At 38.4% G+C, this 13,974-nt stretch overlaps 1 protein-coding gene across 7 annotated transcripts in view; it reads right to left on the bottom strand.

Annotated features, from left to right (window-relative positions):
- Positions 1-44: 44 nt before the first annotated feature.
- Positions 45-13,974, bottom strand: part of NDUFAF6 (NADH:ubiquinone oxidoreductase complex assembly factor 6) — a 30,759-nt gene continuing 16,829 nt past the window's right edge. For all 7 annotated transcript variants that reach the window (XM_019453505.2, XM_019453506.2, XM_053896542.1 and 4 more), the window contains 6 exons: positions 12,446-12,502; positions 8,632-8,734; positions 7,465-7,598; positions 6,940-7,041; positions 2,918-2,974; positions 45-188 (listed from right to left, as the gene is read on the bottom strand). In XM_019453505.2, the coding sequence (XP_019309050.1) occupies positions 60-188; positions 2,918-2,974; positions 6,940-7,041; positions 7,465-7,598; positions 8,632-8,734; positions 12,446-12,502 (582 nt within the window). In that variant the 3' untranslated portion in view covers positions 45-59. The remainder of the gene's footprint in view (positions 189-2,917; positions 2,975-6,939; positions 7,042-7,464; positions 7,599-8,631; positions 8,735-12,445; positions 12,503-13,974) is intronic.

Raw genomic sequence — 13,974 nt, 5'->3', positions numbered from 1 at the left:
GTTAACTAGTATACTTTTGTAAAACTAATAAAAGTAAAGATCAGTGCCATAAAATTATTTTAATATCTTTTTCTCCATGATTGAACATACAAAGATAATGGTAGTAGTGTATTCTTCTGCTGTAAAGATGGGTGGAATATGTCAAAATCCACTTGTTGAATTTTCTTTAAATAGTCCTCCAGGGCAACCTGGAAAAGGAAAAGAATGGTCATTAGATCATAGAATAATTAAGTTTTTAAAAGAAAATGGGGCGCCTGGGTGGCTCTGATGCTCATCGGTTAAGCATCAGACTTCAGCTCAGTCATGACCTCATGCTCTGTGAGTTGAAGCCCCGTGTCAGGTTCTGTGCTGACAGCTCGGAGTCTGAAGTCTGCTTCGGGTTCTGTGTCTCCCTCTCTCCCTGTTCCTCCCTGGCTCACACTCTGTCTCTGTCTCTCAAAAGTAAATAAAGATTTAAAAAAATTAAAAGGAAAAAAAAAAAGACCATGACCTGAGCCGAAACCCAAGAGTCAGATGCTTAACCAAGTGAGCCACCCAGATGCCCCAAAGGCATCTTCTAAGAAGTTTCTATTAGGCCAGTAAAACAGGATCAAAAAGCTAGTACTAGAAATACCAAGCCAATCCTGATCATAATTTATACGGTTATGGCAGAAATGTGTAAAAGATTAGAGAAATTACTGTTTGTCAGGTCTTATTACTAGATTCTGTAGAAAACAAAAGGGGTGTTTCAGTCAAGGACAGTGAATTCCATCACCCCACCCCACTCCCACAGAAATGAGGAGCTCAAGTTGTTCATTTATAAACTTATTTTGTGGAAAAATTTAATGGATCTCCATGTTCTTGCTAGAAAACAATTTGCAACCTGGGAGAACCATCACAGGTCCCTATAAATATCACCCCATGCCTCCTCCCGTCACATAAAACTCGATACAGCTTTCATGAGGATTGAGGAACAGGATGGAACACAGTGTTCTTTATGGTTTTCAGTTATTTTTATTAATCTGTACCTTTTAATCTTATTTCAATAAAATTTATTTTATTAAATATTTATTTATTTAACAGAGAATCCACTTGGTTTTGCACAAACTCCTAAGAGGCACCTCTTGCCCTCTAGGTCCACATGCACAGCTCCCCCTAATGTCTGCAGTACAACCTGTGTGATCCAACAGAGATCCTGCTGTGGATTCTCTGCACTATGAGCCAAAAGACAACAAGAAGGATTGTATTTTCTCCAGACTTTTTTTCTATACACTTAAAGACAGATGAGGATATGTACAAACTCAGCATCTACTTTTTAAACCCTAAACTTATATATAACAGGAGATATGTGCATGAATGTGCACAGCTGCTGTTATATTAGCAAAAAACCTGGAAACAATCTAGAATGTCTCTGATCAAAAAAAAAAAAAAAGGTATACTATTCACAAAATGAAATATACTGCAGTGAAATGAGTGTACTATAGCTAGATGAAGTAATATGGATGAATGTGTGTGTGTGTGTGTGTGTGTGTGTGTGCATGCGTGTGTGACCTAGAAGACATAAACAGGTATGATCCATTTTTATAAAGCTCAAAAATAAAAGTAAACAATGTATTGTTTAGGAATATATAAAATGGGGAAAATCCTTTGTGGAATAGAAGAAAAAGGTTAATAAATTCAAAATTCAGAATACCTACTTGGAGGAGGCAGGCAGAGGCAGGGGGATGAGATGGGGGAAAACACATGAGTGGGATTTAATGGTGACATTCTAGCTCCTGGATTGAGTGGTGAGTTCATGGGTATTTGTGATGTTAGGCTTTGTAACACATGCATACATATATAGATATATCCGATTCATTTGTAGCATTAAAATTTTTAAAAGAGGGATGCCTGGGTGGTTCAGTCAGTTGAGCATCTGACCGGCTCAGGTCATGATCTCATGGTTCATGAGTTCAAGCCCCACATCAGGCTCACTGCTATCAGCTCCTCTGTCTCCCCCTCTTTGTGCCCCTTCCTGCTCACGATCTCTCTCTCTCTCTCTCTCTCTCAAAAAAAACAAAACATTAAAAAAATGAAAAAAAATTTTAAAGCGAATGAAAGAAAAAACTTTGAAGATATTTTGATGTACTTTCACATGCTGTCTTTTTTTTTTAGAAAAAAGAGCTCACATTATTCATAATGTTCTGTAACATTAAGTGATATTTAATATTTTATGATCAACTTTCCATCTCTAAGAATTCTATGTTCATTTTTAATACTTTATAATATCCAATTTAAGGAATAGTTAATGAAGCCAAGGTACAAACATGATAGAATATTATATAGCCATTAAATATTGTAGTTACAAATATATTTAATGATGTGGCTAGACGCTTGATAAGTAAGACAATGGCATGTAAAGTGTGATTTCAACTATATACAGAAATTCATTTAAAAAAAAAAAGAACAGAATAAATAGTGGTTATGTCTGGGTCCCAGAATGATAGGTGATTGTTATTTTCTTTTATTATTTTTATATTGTCTAAGTCTCCATTCTGAGAATTTAGTTTTTACAACTAGGAGAAGATTCCATTAAATACAGGTGAAACATGACCTCATAATTAGAGCTCAACTGGACATTCACAAATTAGGATTTGGTTCAAAGGGAAAGTCTGGCTAGTGGTGTGTGTGTGTGTGTGTGTGCGTGTGTGTGCGCGCACACACACACGCACCTGTATAGACCTATGGAGTCTGGCGACTCCACTCACCCGCCTCTGCGAACTACAGGCATGACTGTAATCAAAAGCTGAATGTAACTCACAAAACCCACCATTAAGGGAGGGAAGCAAACACAAAGACTCCAAACTAAAGAACTTCATTGGGAACTTTATAAAACAGAAAAAGAGATCGTACACATCTGCTTCAGTAATTAACCAGCCTTCTCTGTTAATCCACTTACCGTCTGAAGAAAAGCAGGAAATGCTTTCACAGGAACACTTTTGTGGAAGGACCTAGCCTACAAAGGAAGACAAAAGGAAACCGGTTTCAAACATAAATATTTCTGGAGATAAACACTCTCCTTCTGAAAGTGAACACAAAGCAATACCAGAAGTTTAACAACACAGCTAGGGCTTCTCTGAAAGGTCAGAAAATAGCTCTCCTGCCAATTAAAATTAATCTCCTAAGCCTAAAAGACTCCAGAAAAGGTACTTTAATAAGAATCTCATTCTTTCTTATGGATTGGCTTTGGCCTTTTCCAGCTGCCTAATAACACCCACAACTTTGGCCCTCCAGCTCTGTGGTGAGGGGTGAGTGAGGAAATACTTGCATTAAGAAGTCCCTGTACCTCCCTAGCTTCGATCATCAGTATCTCCTGGTTACACGAATGTAAGAGCCTCCTAACTGATCTTCCTGCCCGGTTCTCGACCTTTAATTCAGTTTATACAGGCTGCCAAATGAATTATTTTACTTTCTGTTTAAAATTTTTTTTAATTTATTTTAATTTTTACTTTAACTTAACCCCTTGATACACCAAGTCTTATCTCTTCATTTTGGAATCCCAGGGCTTCTACATCTTGGTTCCAACCTCTTCTATCCCGCCTAACTCCCTACTACCCTGGACCACGAAGCCCTGATCCACTCACGCTGATGCCCATCATCCTGCCCTCACCAAGCCCACTCTTGTCTGCGGGTCTTCATTTACATGGTCAGATACTGCCTCTACCTCCTGACATCTTAACCCCCTGCACTCTGGTCTTACCCTCAACCATCTACTAAAATTGGTCTTTTCAAGATCACCCAAAATTTACTAACCGCCATACCCATCTTTTCAACCTCTCTGTAGCATGCAAAACTTTAATATTCCCCTTTCTTAGAATTTTCTCCTCCTTTGGTTTCCAAGACACTGACTCTCAGTGCACGTACTTCTTTGGCCATTAGTTCCTTTCCCTTCTTCTTAGTAACTGGCCCTTTTTTCCCTTCTACCTGAGAAGTGGAGGTGGGCCTTGGGTCCTGCCCTTGGTCCTCATGTCTAGATGTACTTTCTTCTCGGGCAACACCACCCACACTTAGAACTTTAACCAGAGGCTTTCTATGTGGATGACTCCCCAATCTTTATCTCCAGTTCTGACCTCCCTTCAAAGTCCCAATCCTGCAGTCTTCAATAGCCCATCTCCCTAGGTGGCCTCAAATCCCCTTAAATTCAGAGATGTCCAACAGCTGGCCCAGAGGCTCCTGGTTAGCACCAGCACACCGCTGCTTTTCACAGTAGTCTCTGAACGGCACCATCATCACCTAAACCTGAACTCCGTGCAGCCTTCCCTCTTCCTGATCCTGCTACCACCCAATCCGTCAAGTCTAGTTGATTCCTCCTCTGTTGTGTGTGTGTATAAATCTATATAAACATATCTAAACATTTACCCTAAGTCAGACCTTCTTTCTCTCTCTCCTAAATAAGCCTCCTAACTGATCTCCCACCCCCCAAATTCGTCTCAAACACTGCTGGCCAGGTTCTCTAATGTGCAACACTACTGTCACTGCTCTACTTGATGGTGGCTATGATGAAGGGAGCCCACTCACATGTCACTTATGATATGCCAGGCATGGTTATAAAGTCTTACACACATTAACTCATTTATCTAAATCACAGCTCTTTGAGTTCAGCCCTAATATGACCCTCTTTCCCAGAGGTGGCAAGTGAGGCACAGAGGTGAAGATCATGTGATCAGGAAATGGCAGAGCTAGGACTGAAAGTCAGATTCTGGTTTCAGAGTCTGCACTGTCATCCACTGTGCTCCAGAGCCTCTCAAATCTTCCCGAACTCTATTATCTTCCTTCGGTCCACCCTTCCAAGCCTGTGTTCCAGGATCCTATTTCACATAACCTACAAACCAGTAGTTTTCAAACCTGGTGTTTAAAATCATTTGGAAATTTTAATTCCTGGCCCCATCCCAGGTTTACTGTATCACCAGGGGGTAAGGCCTGGGAATCTGTATTTTTCAGATGCCTTAAGTGTCCATCAACTGGGACTGGTCAGGTTCCAACTCAGGGCATTCCTGCATTTATGATTCTGTTGTGTTCTCAGACCTCATGTAAAACTCTGCTAGTTTTAAGTGATTTCTCATCTAAAGTTCCATGTATTTTACCTATACCTCCGTTGGGGTGGAGAACTATGCTTCAGAAAATTTAGAAAAAGATTAATATAGAATCTTGGCCCTCAAAAAGCTTACAATCTGATTACCTATTTAATATTTCACAAAAATTTACTGAGTGCCTATAATGTACCAGGCACTTTAGATGTTGAAGAATGCAGCCTAGAACCAAACAAAGTCACTTACATTCTGTGTCAGGCAGTGAGAAGTGCTAGGCCAGGTAAAGGGACTGAGGGAATGGAAAAGGAGGCTGTTATTTTAGATAAGGTAGCCAGGAAGAATCTTTCTGATAAGGTGATATTTGATACTGCCTATGGGTTTGGGAGTGGAGGAGTTGGGGGTGAAGAACATCTTCCAAGCAGAAAAACAGCAAGTACAAGGGACCTGAGGTCTGCAGGTAAATGACAAGGTCTTTAGGATCCACTGAGGCTCAGAAAACAAACAAACAAACAAACAAACAAACAAACAAACAAACAAATGGAAAAGAAAAAGGTTCACAAGAAGAACCAGGGAGAAAGAGCATCATGAGAATCAGGGAGATAAAAAGTTTCCACCAAGTTTTCAGGAGACACTAAAATGAAGTAATGGTTCTAGGAGAATCAGGAAGGAATAGCATGATTCAGATGAAGGATGTAGTTTCAAGAAAGGGGAGAAGGGGGCACCTGGCTGTCTCAGTTATTGGAGCCTGAGACTTGATGTCACGGTTGTGAGTTCAAGCCCCACATCAGGTGTAGAGGTTACTTAAAAATAAAATCTTAAAGGGTTGCCTGGGTGGCTCAGTCAGTTAAGTGGCTGACTCTTGATTTTGACTCAGGTCTGATCTCACAGTTCATGAGTTCAGGCCCCGCATTGGGCTCTGTGCTGAGAGTGCAGAGCCTGTTTGGGATTTTCTCTCTCCCTCTCTCTCTGCCCCTCCCCTCTCCCAAAATAAATAAACTTTAAAAAAAAATTAAAGGGGCGCCTGGGTGGCTCGGTCGGTTAAGCGGCCGACTTCAGCTCGGGTCATGATCTCGCGGTCCGTGAGTTCAAGCCCCGCGTCAGGCACTGTGCTGACAGCTCGGAGCCTGGAGCCTGTTTCAGATTCTGCGTCTCCCTCTCTCTGACCCTCCCCCGTTCATGCTTTGTCTCTCTCTGTCTCAAAAATAAATAAACGTTAAAAAAAAATTAAAAAAAACAACTAACTTGGATGTAAATTAAAAAAAAAGAAAAGAAAGTTTCAAGGAGCAAAACGTCTATGATGTCAATAGCAGAAAGAGTTAGCATGAATGAGAGTTTTAAGTGCCCCCTAATGTGGCAATAAGGAGATTATTTAGTGATGCCTATTATTAGAATAGGCAGGATGGAAGCGAAATGATAGCACAATGAACGGTGCCATGGTGCTGCTGGCCTTGAGGTAACAATGAATGTAGCCACTTACTCACAAAAGTTTAACCGGGAGGGGGGAAATGTGCCACAGAATATCCGAAGGCTGCCTAGAAAAGGGGTGAGTTATCAGGCCAGCTGCGGACACTGAGGACATGAGCTCCTGGGAGAGGAGCCATCAGCCCTGGCAGGGCCTGTCCCCTGAGAGTGAGAGCTGGTGGGTGCACAGAGCACAAAGGAGCTCACCGAGGAAGCTGAGGCTGGGCTTGCTCGGTAAAGGATGTGTTCATCTGCTGAGAGGGAGACAGGGGGACCATAAAAAACTGGAGAAAGTTTTCAAGAGTGCCTGAGATAAATCTGGGATTTCAATGAGAAATGGAGTAAAGACCAGGAACCCTAACTATGCTCGAGGAACAGCCACATCTAGAAATAGTAGTTTCCTAAATAATTTGGCAGAGAGCCTACTTACATGCTTTAGGTGCAAGTGTGCCTGGCTGGCAATGTCATATATCACATCTCTCACATTTTTAGCTTGGTTCTGCCGTAGAAAATCCTCTTGTGAAACGCCATGCTGTGTGGGAAAATACACATTACGTTAGGAATCTAAAAGCACACTTTACCTTAGTTCAAGAACAACAGGTGACAGAATAGAATCTATAGTACAATGTTTATTTTGTTTTTGAAAATACATGTACACACACTTGTGTTTGCACCTACAGACACACATACACACACACTCCTAGAAGAACATGCGACAAGATGTTAATTACCAACAGTTGTGGGTAGAACAAAATTATACAAGCAAGGAAACATGGATCCACCACTGATCTCAGGTGCCCGACTGATAAAATTCTGATGTGATAACTGGAGCAAAAAAGCAATTAGCATTCATTTCAAAGCAGTTACTTGAACAGATGAAGCAAAGAACCAAGAGATAATGTCCCTCCCCATGTTCCTGAAGTAAATTATTAGAGGAAACAAGTAACAGCCTTACCAGCATACAAATTTCCATGGGAAGGAACACTCTTCTTCTGCTACCATGATAGGGCGTTGCTCTCAAGCAAGTGACAATGCCCTGCGCTTTTCCAATGTGACTTGCGGCATGATCTGCATGAAGATCCTTTACACCTAGGATTTTAGAAATGAAGCAACATGGCTTACATGCACAACAGATCAATAGAGGCAGCTTGGAGAAATCACCTAAACATGTAAAAGTAGGTGTTTATCTTGTGTGTTATATCTGAAAAACAAGACTTATGTGAGCAAAACTGGGCACAAAGACAAGCTGACTGTTTACCACTGAACAGGTTTCCGAACCTCAACTTTTAAATGAAAGTGTTTTCCTCAGACTACAGAACACTGAGAACACATTTGGAATTTTAATCAGCTATCTTGGAAAAACATTACAAGTCTTCCATTTCTTCTCCTCAATGCAATTTCCATATGACCTCATTTTAAGTATACGCTTGACAAACCGTCTGCTCTTTGCTCCCTCCTTTCATTGTGTTGGCAAACATGTCACCGGGCACACAGGCGGAATGAGCCTGGGAATCTCAATAGGGACTTGTGTTACTCCTTTAGGGTGACATAAAGATATATTACCTTCTTCAAAAGAGAGGGTATTGTCCTTGATCCAAACAATCTCCTCATTACAATAAGACCTCACCAACTTAAAACAAAGTAGATGAGGAAAAGGATCATCTAAATTTGTTTGTTTTATTGATTTTTAAGAGGACAGAGAAAGAAAAGTCTTGCAAGAACTTTGAGAAACGCAGTTTTATATTTTCTACTTTTTATTTTTTTTACACGGGGAAGTTTTATTGACAGGGAAGGAAGAGTCAGGCCCCAGGTCTTCCAAATTGTAGGAGACACTTGAAAAAGAAAAATCACCTGTAATTACCAGATTATTAATTACAGCATTCCCATGAGGTAGCTAAAGTACTTTTATGAGAGCCTGAGTATTTTGATTAGTCTGCACTCCAAAGAAAGATATATATATTCCCCTTTCTGCTAAAGAAAAACAAACAAAAAACCATTCCTTTACAGATGGTGTGAAGAAAACCTTCGTGTTAAACCAATTAGACTGTCAGATTATGAAAGAGTGAAGTCTGAGAGGTATTTTCTTTGAAAACAGAATTATAAAACTGGAAAAATGACTTACCCAATATTTCTAGTGTTAAATAAAGAAGAGAGCTCTGAGTGTTTTCAGCATAGTTTTCCAGTTCCTGGATATTACGATATGGTTTGTCATCCAAATTTTTTTCCTATAGTCAAACAAAATGCAAATAAAGTTTGATGAATTATCAATATTTTATAAAGAAAAGCACCATTTTTTTGCCCTGAAGAATTAATAAAGAATAAAAATAATTAGTATATATTGTTTAGTACACGATAAGATTAAAATAAAATTAAAATATTAAAGTCCTACACATTCAGTAATTACAAATCACCCCTCAAAATAATACCTTGGGAATAATCTCAATGCACAAATCACCCCAGACATGGGGTTAGCTTAATTTTTAATTCCTTCAAAAGCCCAAGGAATCATGAGACACTGACTTAACTGAGTTCTGACTTAAGCACTTTAGACATTATCTTTTTAATCCTAGAAACCTCCCCCCCCCCCCCCAAAATAAAGAATTAATGCTTTTTCCATGTTGCAGATGAGGAAATGGAGCCACAGGTCACATAGCTAGTAAATGGTGGGGATAGGATTCAAATCTATACATTTTAACTGTTAAGCCCATGTTTTTAATAAAGAAAAGGTGCGTAGAAAAGGAAAGGAGATCATAACCAGGCCCTACCCCAAAGAAACCAAGCTCCATAAAGTAACGGGGGTGATTACTTTACCTGATCACACTATATTCCAGAAACCGAAAAATGTAAATCTCAGGCTAAGAACATCTAGCCACTTTTATCATAATACATCCACAAAGACCCTACTGCCAAGGAAATATACCCCTTCCTCTTTATTTTTTAATCAGAAGAAAATGGCACTAGCAATGATCCCAGGGGAAAAAATTATGTCCAATCTTTTACATTTTTTAAAAATTGAGTCATAATTCACATACTGTAAAATGTACCCTTTTAAAATGTACAATTCAGTGGTTTTCAGTATATTCACAAAGTTGTACAACCATCACCACTATCTAATCTCATACTGTTTTCCCGCCTCAAAGAGAAACCCTGTATCCATTAAGCAGTTACTTCCCACTTCTTCCTTCTCTCATCCCCCAACAAACCACTCACCTACTTTCTGTCTCCATGGATTTGTTTGCTCAGGACATTTTATAAAAATGCAGTGATACAATATGTAGTTTTTTGTATCTGGCTTCTTTCAGTTAGCACATTTTTAAGGGTCATCCATGTTGGAGCACATATCAGTACCTGATTCTTTTTAACTGGAGAAAGTATTAATAATATTCCATTGTATGGATATACCACACTATGTTTTTATTCACTCATTGGTAGACTATGGGTTGTTCCCACTTTTGGACTACTATGAATAATGCTGGTGTGAACATTTGTTACAGATTTTGTGCAGACACATGTTTTCATTTCTTGGGTATAAATACAGGAGTGATACTGCTGGGTCTTTGGTAACTCTATGTTTAACTTTCTGAAGAACTGCCAAATTTTTTCCAAAGCAGCTATACCATTTCACATTCCCATCAGCAACGTATGAAAGTTTCTAATTTATCTATATCCTCACCAACACTCATTATTGTTCATATTTTTATTATAGCCATCCTGATGAGTGTAAAGGAGTAATTTATTCTGGTTTTGATTCACATTTCCATAATGAAAAGATGTTGAGCATCCTTTTAGGTGCTTACTGGTCATAGGTAGATCTCCCTTGCAGAAATGTTTACTCAAATCCTTTCCCCATTTTTAAATTGGGTGATCTGTCTTTTTATTGTTGAGTTTTAAGAGTTTTACATATTCTAGGTACTTATTCCTTATCAAATATATATATATATAACTTGCAAATACTTTCTCCAATTCCATGGACTGCTTTCTCACTTTCTTGAAATTTTTAATTTTGTTTAAGTCCAGTTACCTGCTTTTTCTTTTATTGCTTATCCTTTTGATATTGTATCTAAGAAATCACTGCCTAACCTGAAGTCACAAAGATTTATATCTATGTTTTCTCCTAAGTGTTTTATAGTTTTAACTCTTACATTTAGGTGTTACATTAGGTGTTTGACCTATTTTGAGTTAGTTTTTTCATATGGTGTTAGATAGGTGTTAGATAGGAATCCAAATTCATTCTTTGCATGCAGATATCTAGTCGTCCTGATGTTATTTGTTGAAAAGGCTATTCTTTACCCATTGGATTATCTTCACACCCCTATCAAAAAAATCAACTATAAATTTATGGGTTTATTTCTGGACTTTCAATTCTGTTCCATTGATCTATATGCCTATGCTGTGCCAATAATCCACAGTTTGATTACTATAACTTTGGAGCTTTCTTCTTTAGCAGGATTGCTTTAGCGATTCTGGGTCTCTGGTGTTTCCATATGGATTTCAGGATCAGCTTGTTAATTTCTGCAACAAGGCAGCTGGAGTTTTTATAGGAATTGCACTAAATCTAAAGATCAATGTGGGAGACTTGAGCCTAGTCTTTTACTCTTAAATATCCCTCCCTACAAATGCCAGATGTTATTTTCCATTAAACCAAAAAGTTATCTCTGTCTTGAATTTTCTAATTGTCTTTACCTCATAAAAACAGAAAACACCTGAAAAATAGATCTTCTTAGTGCTAATTAACTCTGTAGGCCAACAACTATTTCTTTTATTTATTTATTTTTAAAGGCTTTATCTATTTTTGAGAGAGACAGAGTACGAGCAGGGGAGGGCCAGAGAGAGAGAGGGAGACAGAATCCACAAAGCAGGCTCCAGGCTCTGAGCTGTCAGCACAGAGCCTGATGTGGGGCTTGAACCTGTGAACCACGAGATTATGACCTGAGCCGCAGTCGGACACTTAACTGACTGAGCCACCCAGGTGCCCCAACAACTATTTCTTTTAAATGCTCAAGTCGTTATCTCCTGTTTTGGTTTGTAATTACTATAGCCTATGATTATTAATAGGCTGTATCCAAATAAACTAAGTGAACTCACATTTTCATGACAACAGTATGTGATAAATATCAGGCCAATGAGGACACTGAGCCAACCATGTGTCAGAAAGATTACATAAATTAGCCCAGGCCAGAGAGTAATTTGTATGCTTGGTTGGAAGTAGAACTCAGTTCCTAGAACATAGTATAGCATTCCATTCACTAGAATAGAACCATCAGACTTTCCTATTCCCTCAACTATCTGGACAGAGATCCAAATATTGCGTGTACATAAAGGTATGTGTATGACTACTCAAGTTTTGATGATATTAAGGAATTATCTGTAATTTTTTTAAGGTATGATCATTTATTGTGGGTATGTTTTCTAAAAGCATTTTTAAAAATCTTTTCAAGATATAATATATATTTGCAAGCTAATAATATGCTGGTTTATTTTAAAATAATCCAGTGGCAAAAAAATAATAATAAAATAAAATAATCCAGTGGCATTTAATGAGAAGATTTGGTAGAATATAGATGAAACAAGATTGGATATGTATTTATAACTAATTAAAGCTGGGTAACAAATACATGAAAGTATATTACACTATTCTCTCTACTTTTGTATAAGTCCAAACATTTCCATTTAAAAACCAAACAAAATAGTAGAGTGGGGGTAGGGTGCGCATACCCGTCTCTGCCTAGGTACCTGTGTTTGCCTGTCTGACTCAAGGTGCAGGGGCAGGGGGCTGAAATGAGCGCATGTAATGATAGAGAATGGATACAATGACAGTTCTCTAAAATCTCCTTCCTCCAGAATGTAACACACATATTAAAACATTTCCTCCCTGAGGAATTAGCTTACAGATAAAAAGGAAGAAAACACTTATGACTTGAGCAATTTCAACTTACTCTTTCATCAATGATTTTCATAAGCCATCTTTTAGTCAGATTATGTCTTTTGACAGCCTGAAAAAAACAAGAGTGTTGTAAATTTTTAGAAAGTACTAGAAATGACTTCAGCAGACTGAAAATGAACAAACCAAATACAAAACTAGGTAAGGAAACTTGTAATAACTATCACCAGATAGCTATGTTAAAGTATCAGGGGAAAAGAAAATGTCCCTAGAAAACATTTCAAAACATTTCCAAGTATAGATAATACATCCAAAACATTTCCACTAGACTTTTTTTCTTATGCTATTAGTAATTTAACAATTCCACTTTAAAAATAAAAACAAAACAAGAATTAAATAACAAGCTTCTGTTATGTGATTCATCTTGACTTCTATGCTTATTTATTACACACAAACTTTTTTCCATAGGACAAAAATTTTACTTAGTGAAAATAACCACTTCTCCAAACACGAAAAGAGTAACTAAAAGTTCAAAGAAAATAATCTGTAGGGTACAGTTTTATCTTAGCAAATAGAGATTCCAGTAGGAAAAAGCACACCTAGTGCCCAGATCTTGGTCTCCAGTTCCACTCCCCCCGAAGGAAACGGGACTCTGGAGAAACAGAGGCAGGGGAGATTCAAGGTGATCCTAGAATATTTTACTGTGCCAGAAAATACAAAGTGTCCCAAAAAGTGATGAGGATGCATGTCATAAGGACATAGGACCCAGTTTGATAAGACTCCCACTATCCAAGTCTGGGACAACTTGAACATCAAAATAATCATATATAGTAATGAATTATAAAATACTGGAAAACAACAGGAATTCACGAGTTCATAGCAATAATCAATAAACAAATACAAGAGATTGAGAGCTCTTCCTTATATTAGAATGCCAAGTGCCAACCAGTAATGTTGACCGAGTGCTAGAGTCTGGAAATTACCTTTTTGCAATCATAACAAATAAAGACTGAACCAGACAAGAACCATCAATGAATGCTAAGTTTAGGAAGAAACTGACATGGAGCAGGATATGTGCATAGCCTTAAAGTTGATTAATTTATGAGAGGAATTATAATTACAGACTGGGAACCCAAGCAACATCTTGACCAGGTGATGAAAACAGTGCCAACAAAGAACAGATGGACAAAGTGTGCCAACAGATGTGATACCCTAAGAAGAACACATCACCTTTGCAGTATTCTGGCCAAACATGTATAAACTGAATTAGTCATGAGAAAACATCAGACAATTCCCAAATGAGGAATGTTCTAAAAAAGCAGGGGAAGGAGGCTATACTCTTCAAAACTGTCAATGACAGGGCACCTGGGTGGCTCAATTGGTTAAATGTCCGATTTTTTTTTTTTTTTTTTTGATAATTAAAAAAAAATTTTTTTTAACGTTTATTCTTGAGAGGGAGAGAGGCAGACAGAGCATGATTGGGGGAGGGTAGAGAGAGAGGGAGACACAGAATCCAAAGTAGGCTCCAGGCTCTGAGCTGTCAGCACAGAGCCTGATGCGGGGCTCAAACTCACGAATGGTGAG

This window comes from Panthera pardus, unplaced genomic scaffold, assembly GCF_024362965.1.
Source record: "Panthera pardus isolate Hobbes unplaced genomic scaffold, ASM2436296v1 HiC_scaffold_7, whole genome shotgun sequence".
NCBI lineage: Eukaryota > Metazoa > Chordata > Mammalia > Carnivora > Felidae > Panthera > Panthera pardus.
The sequence above is the reverse complement of the archived record's forward strand: the minus strand, read 5'-3'. Positions and strand labels throughout refer to the sequence as shown.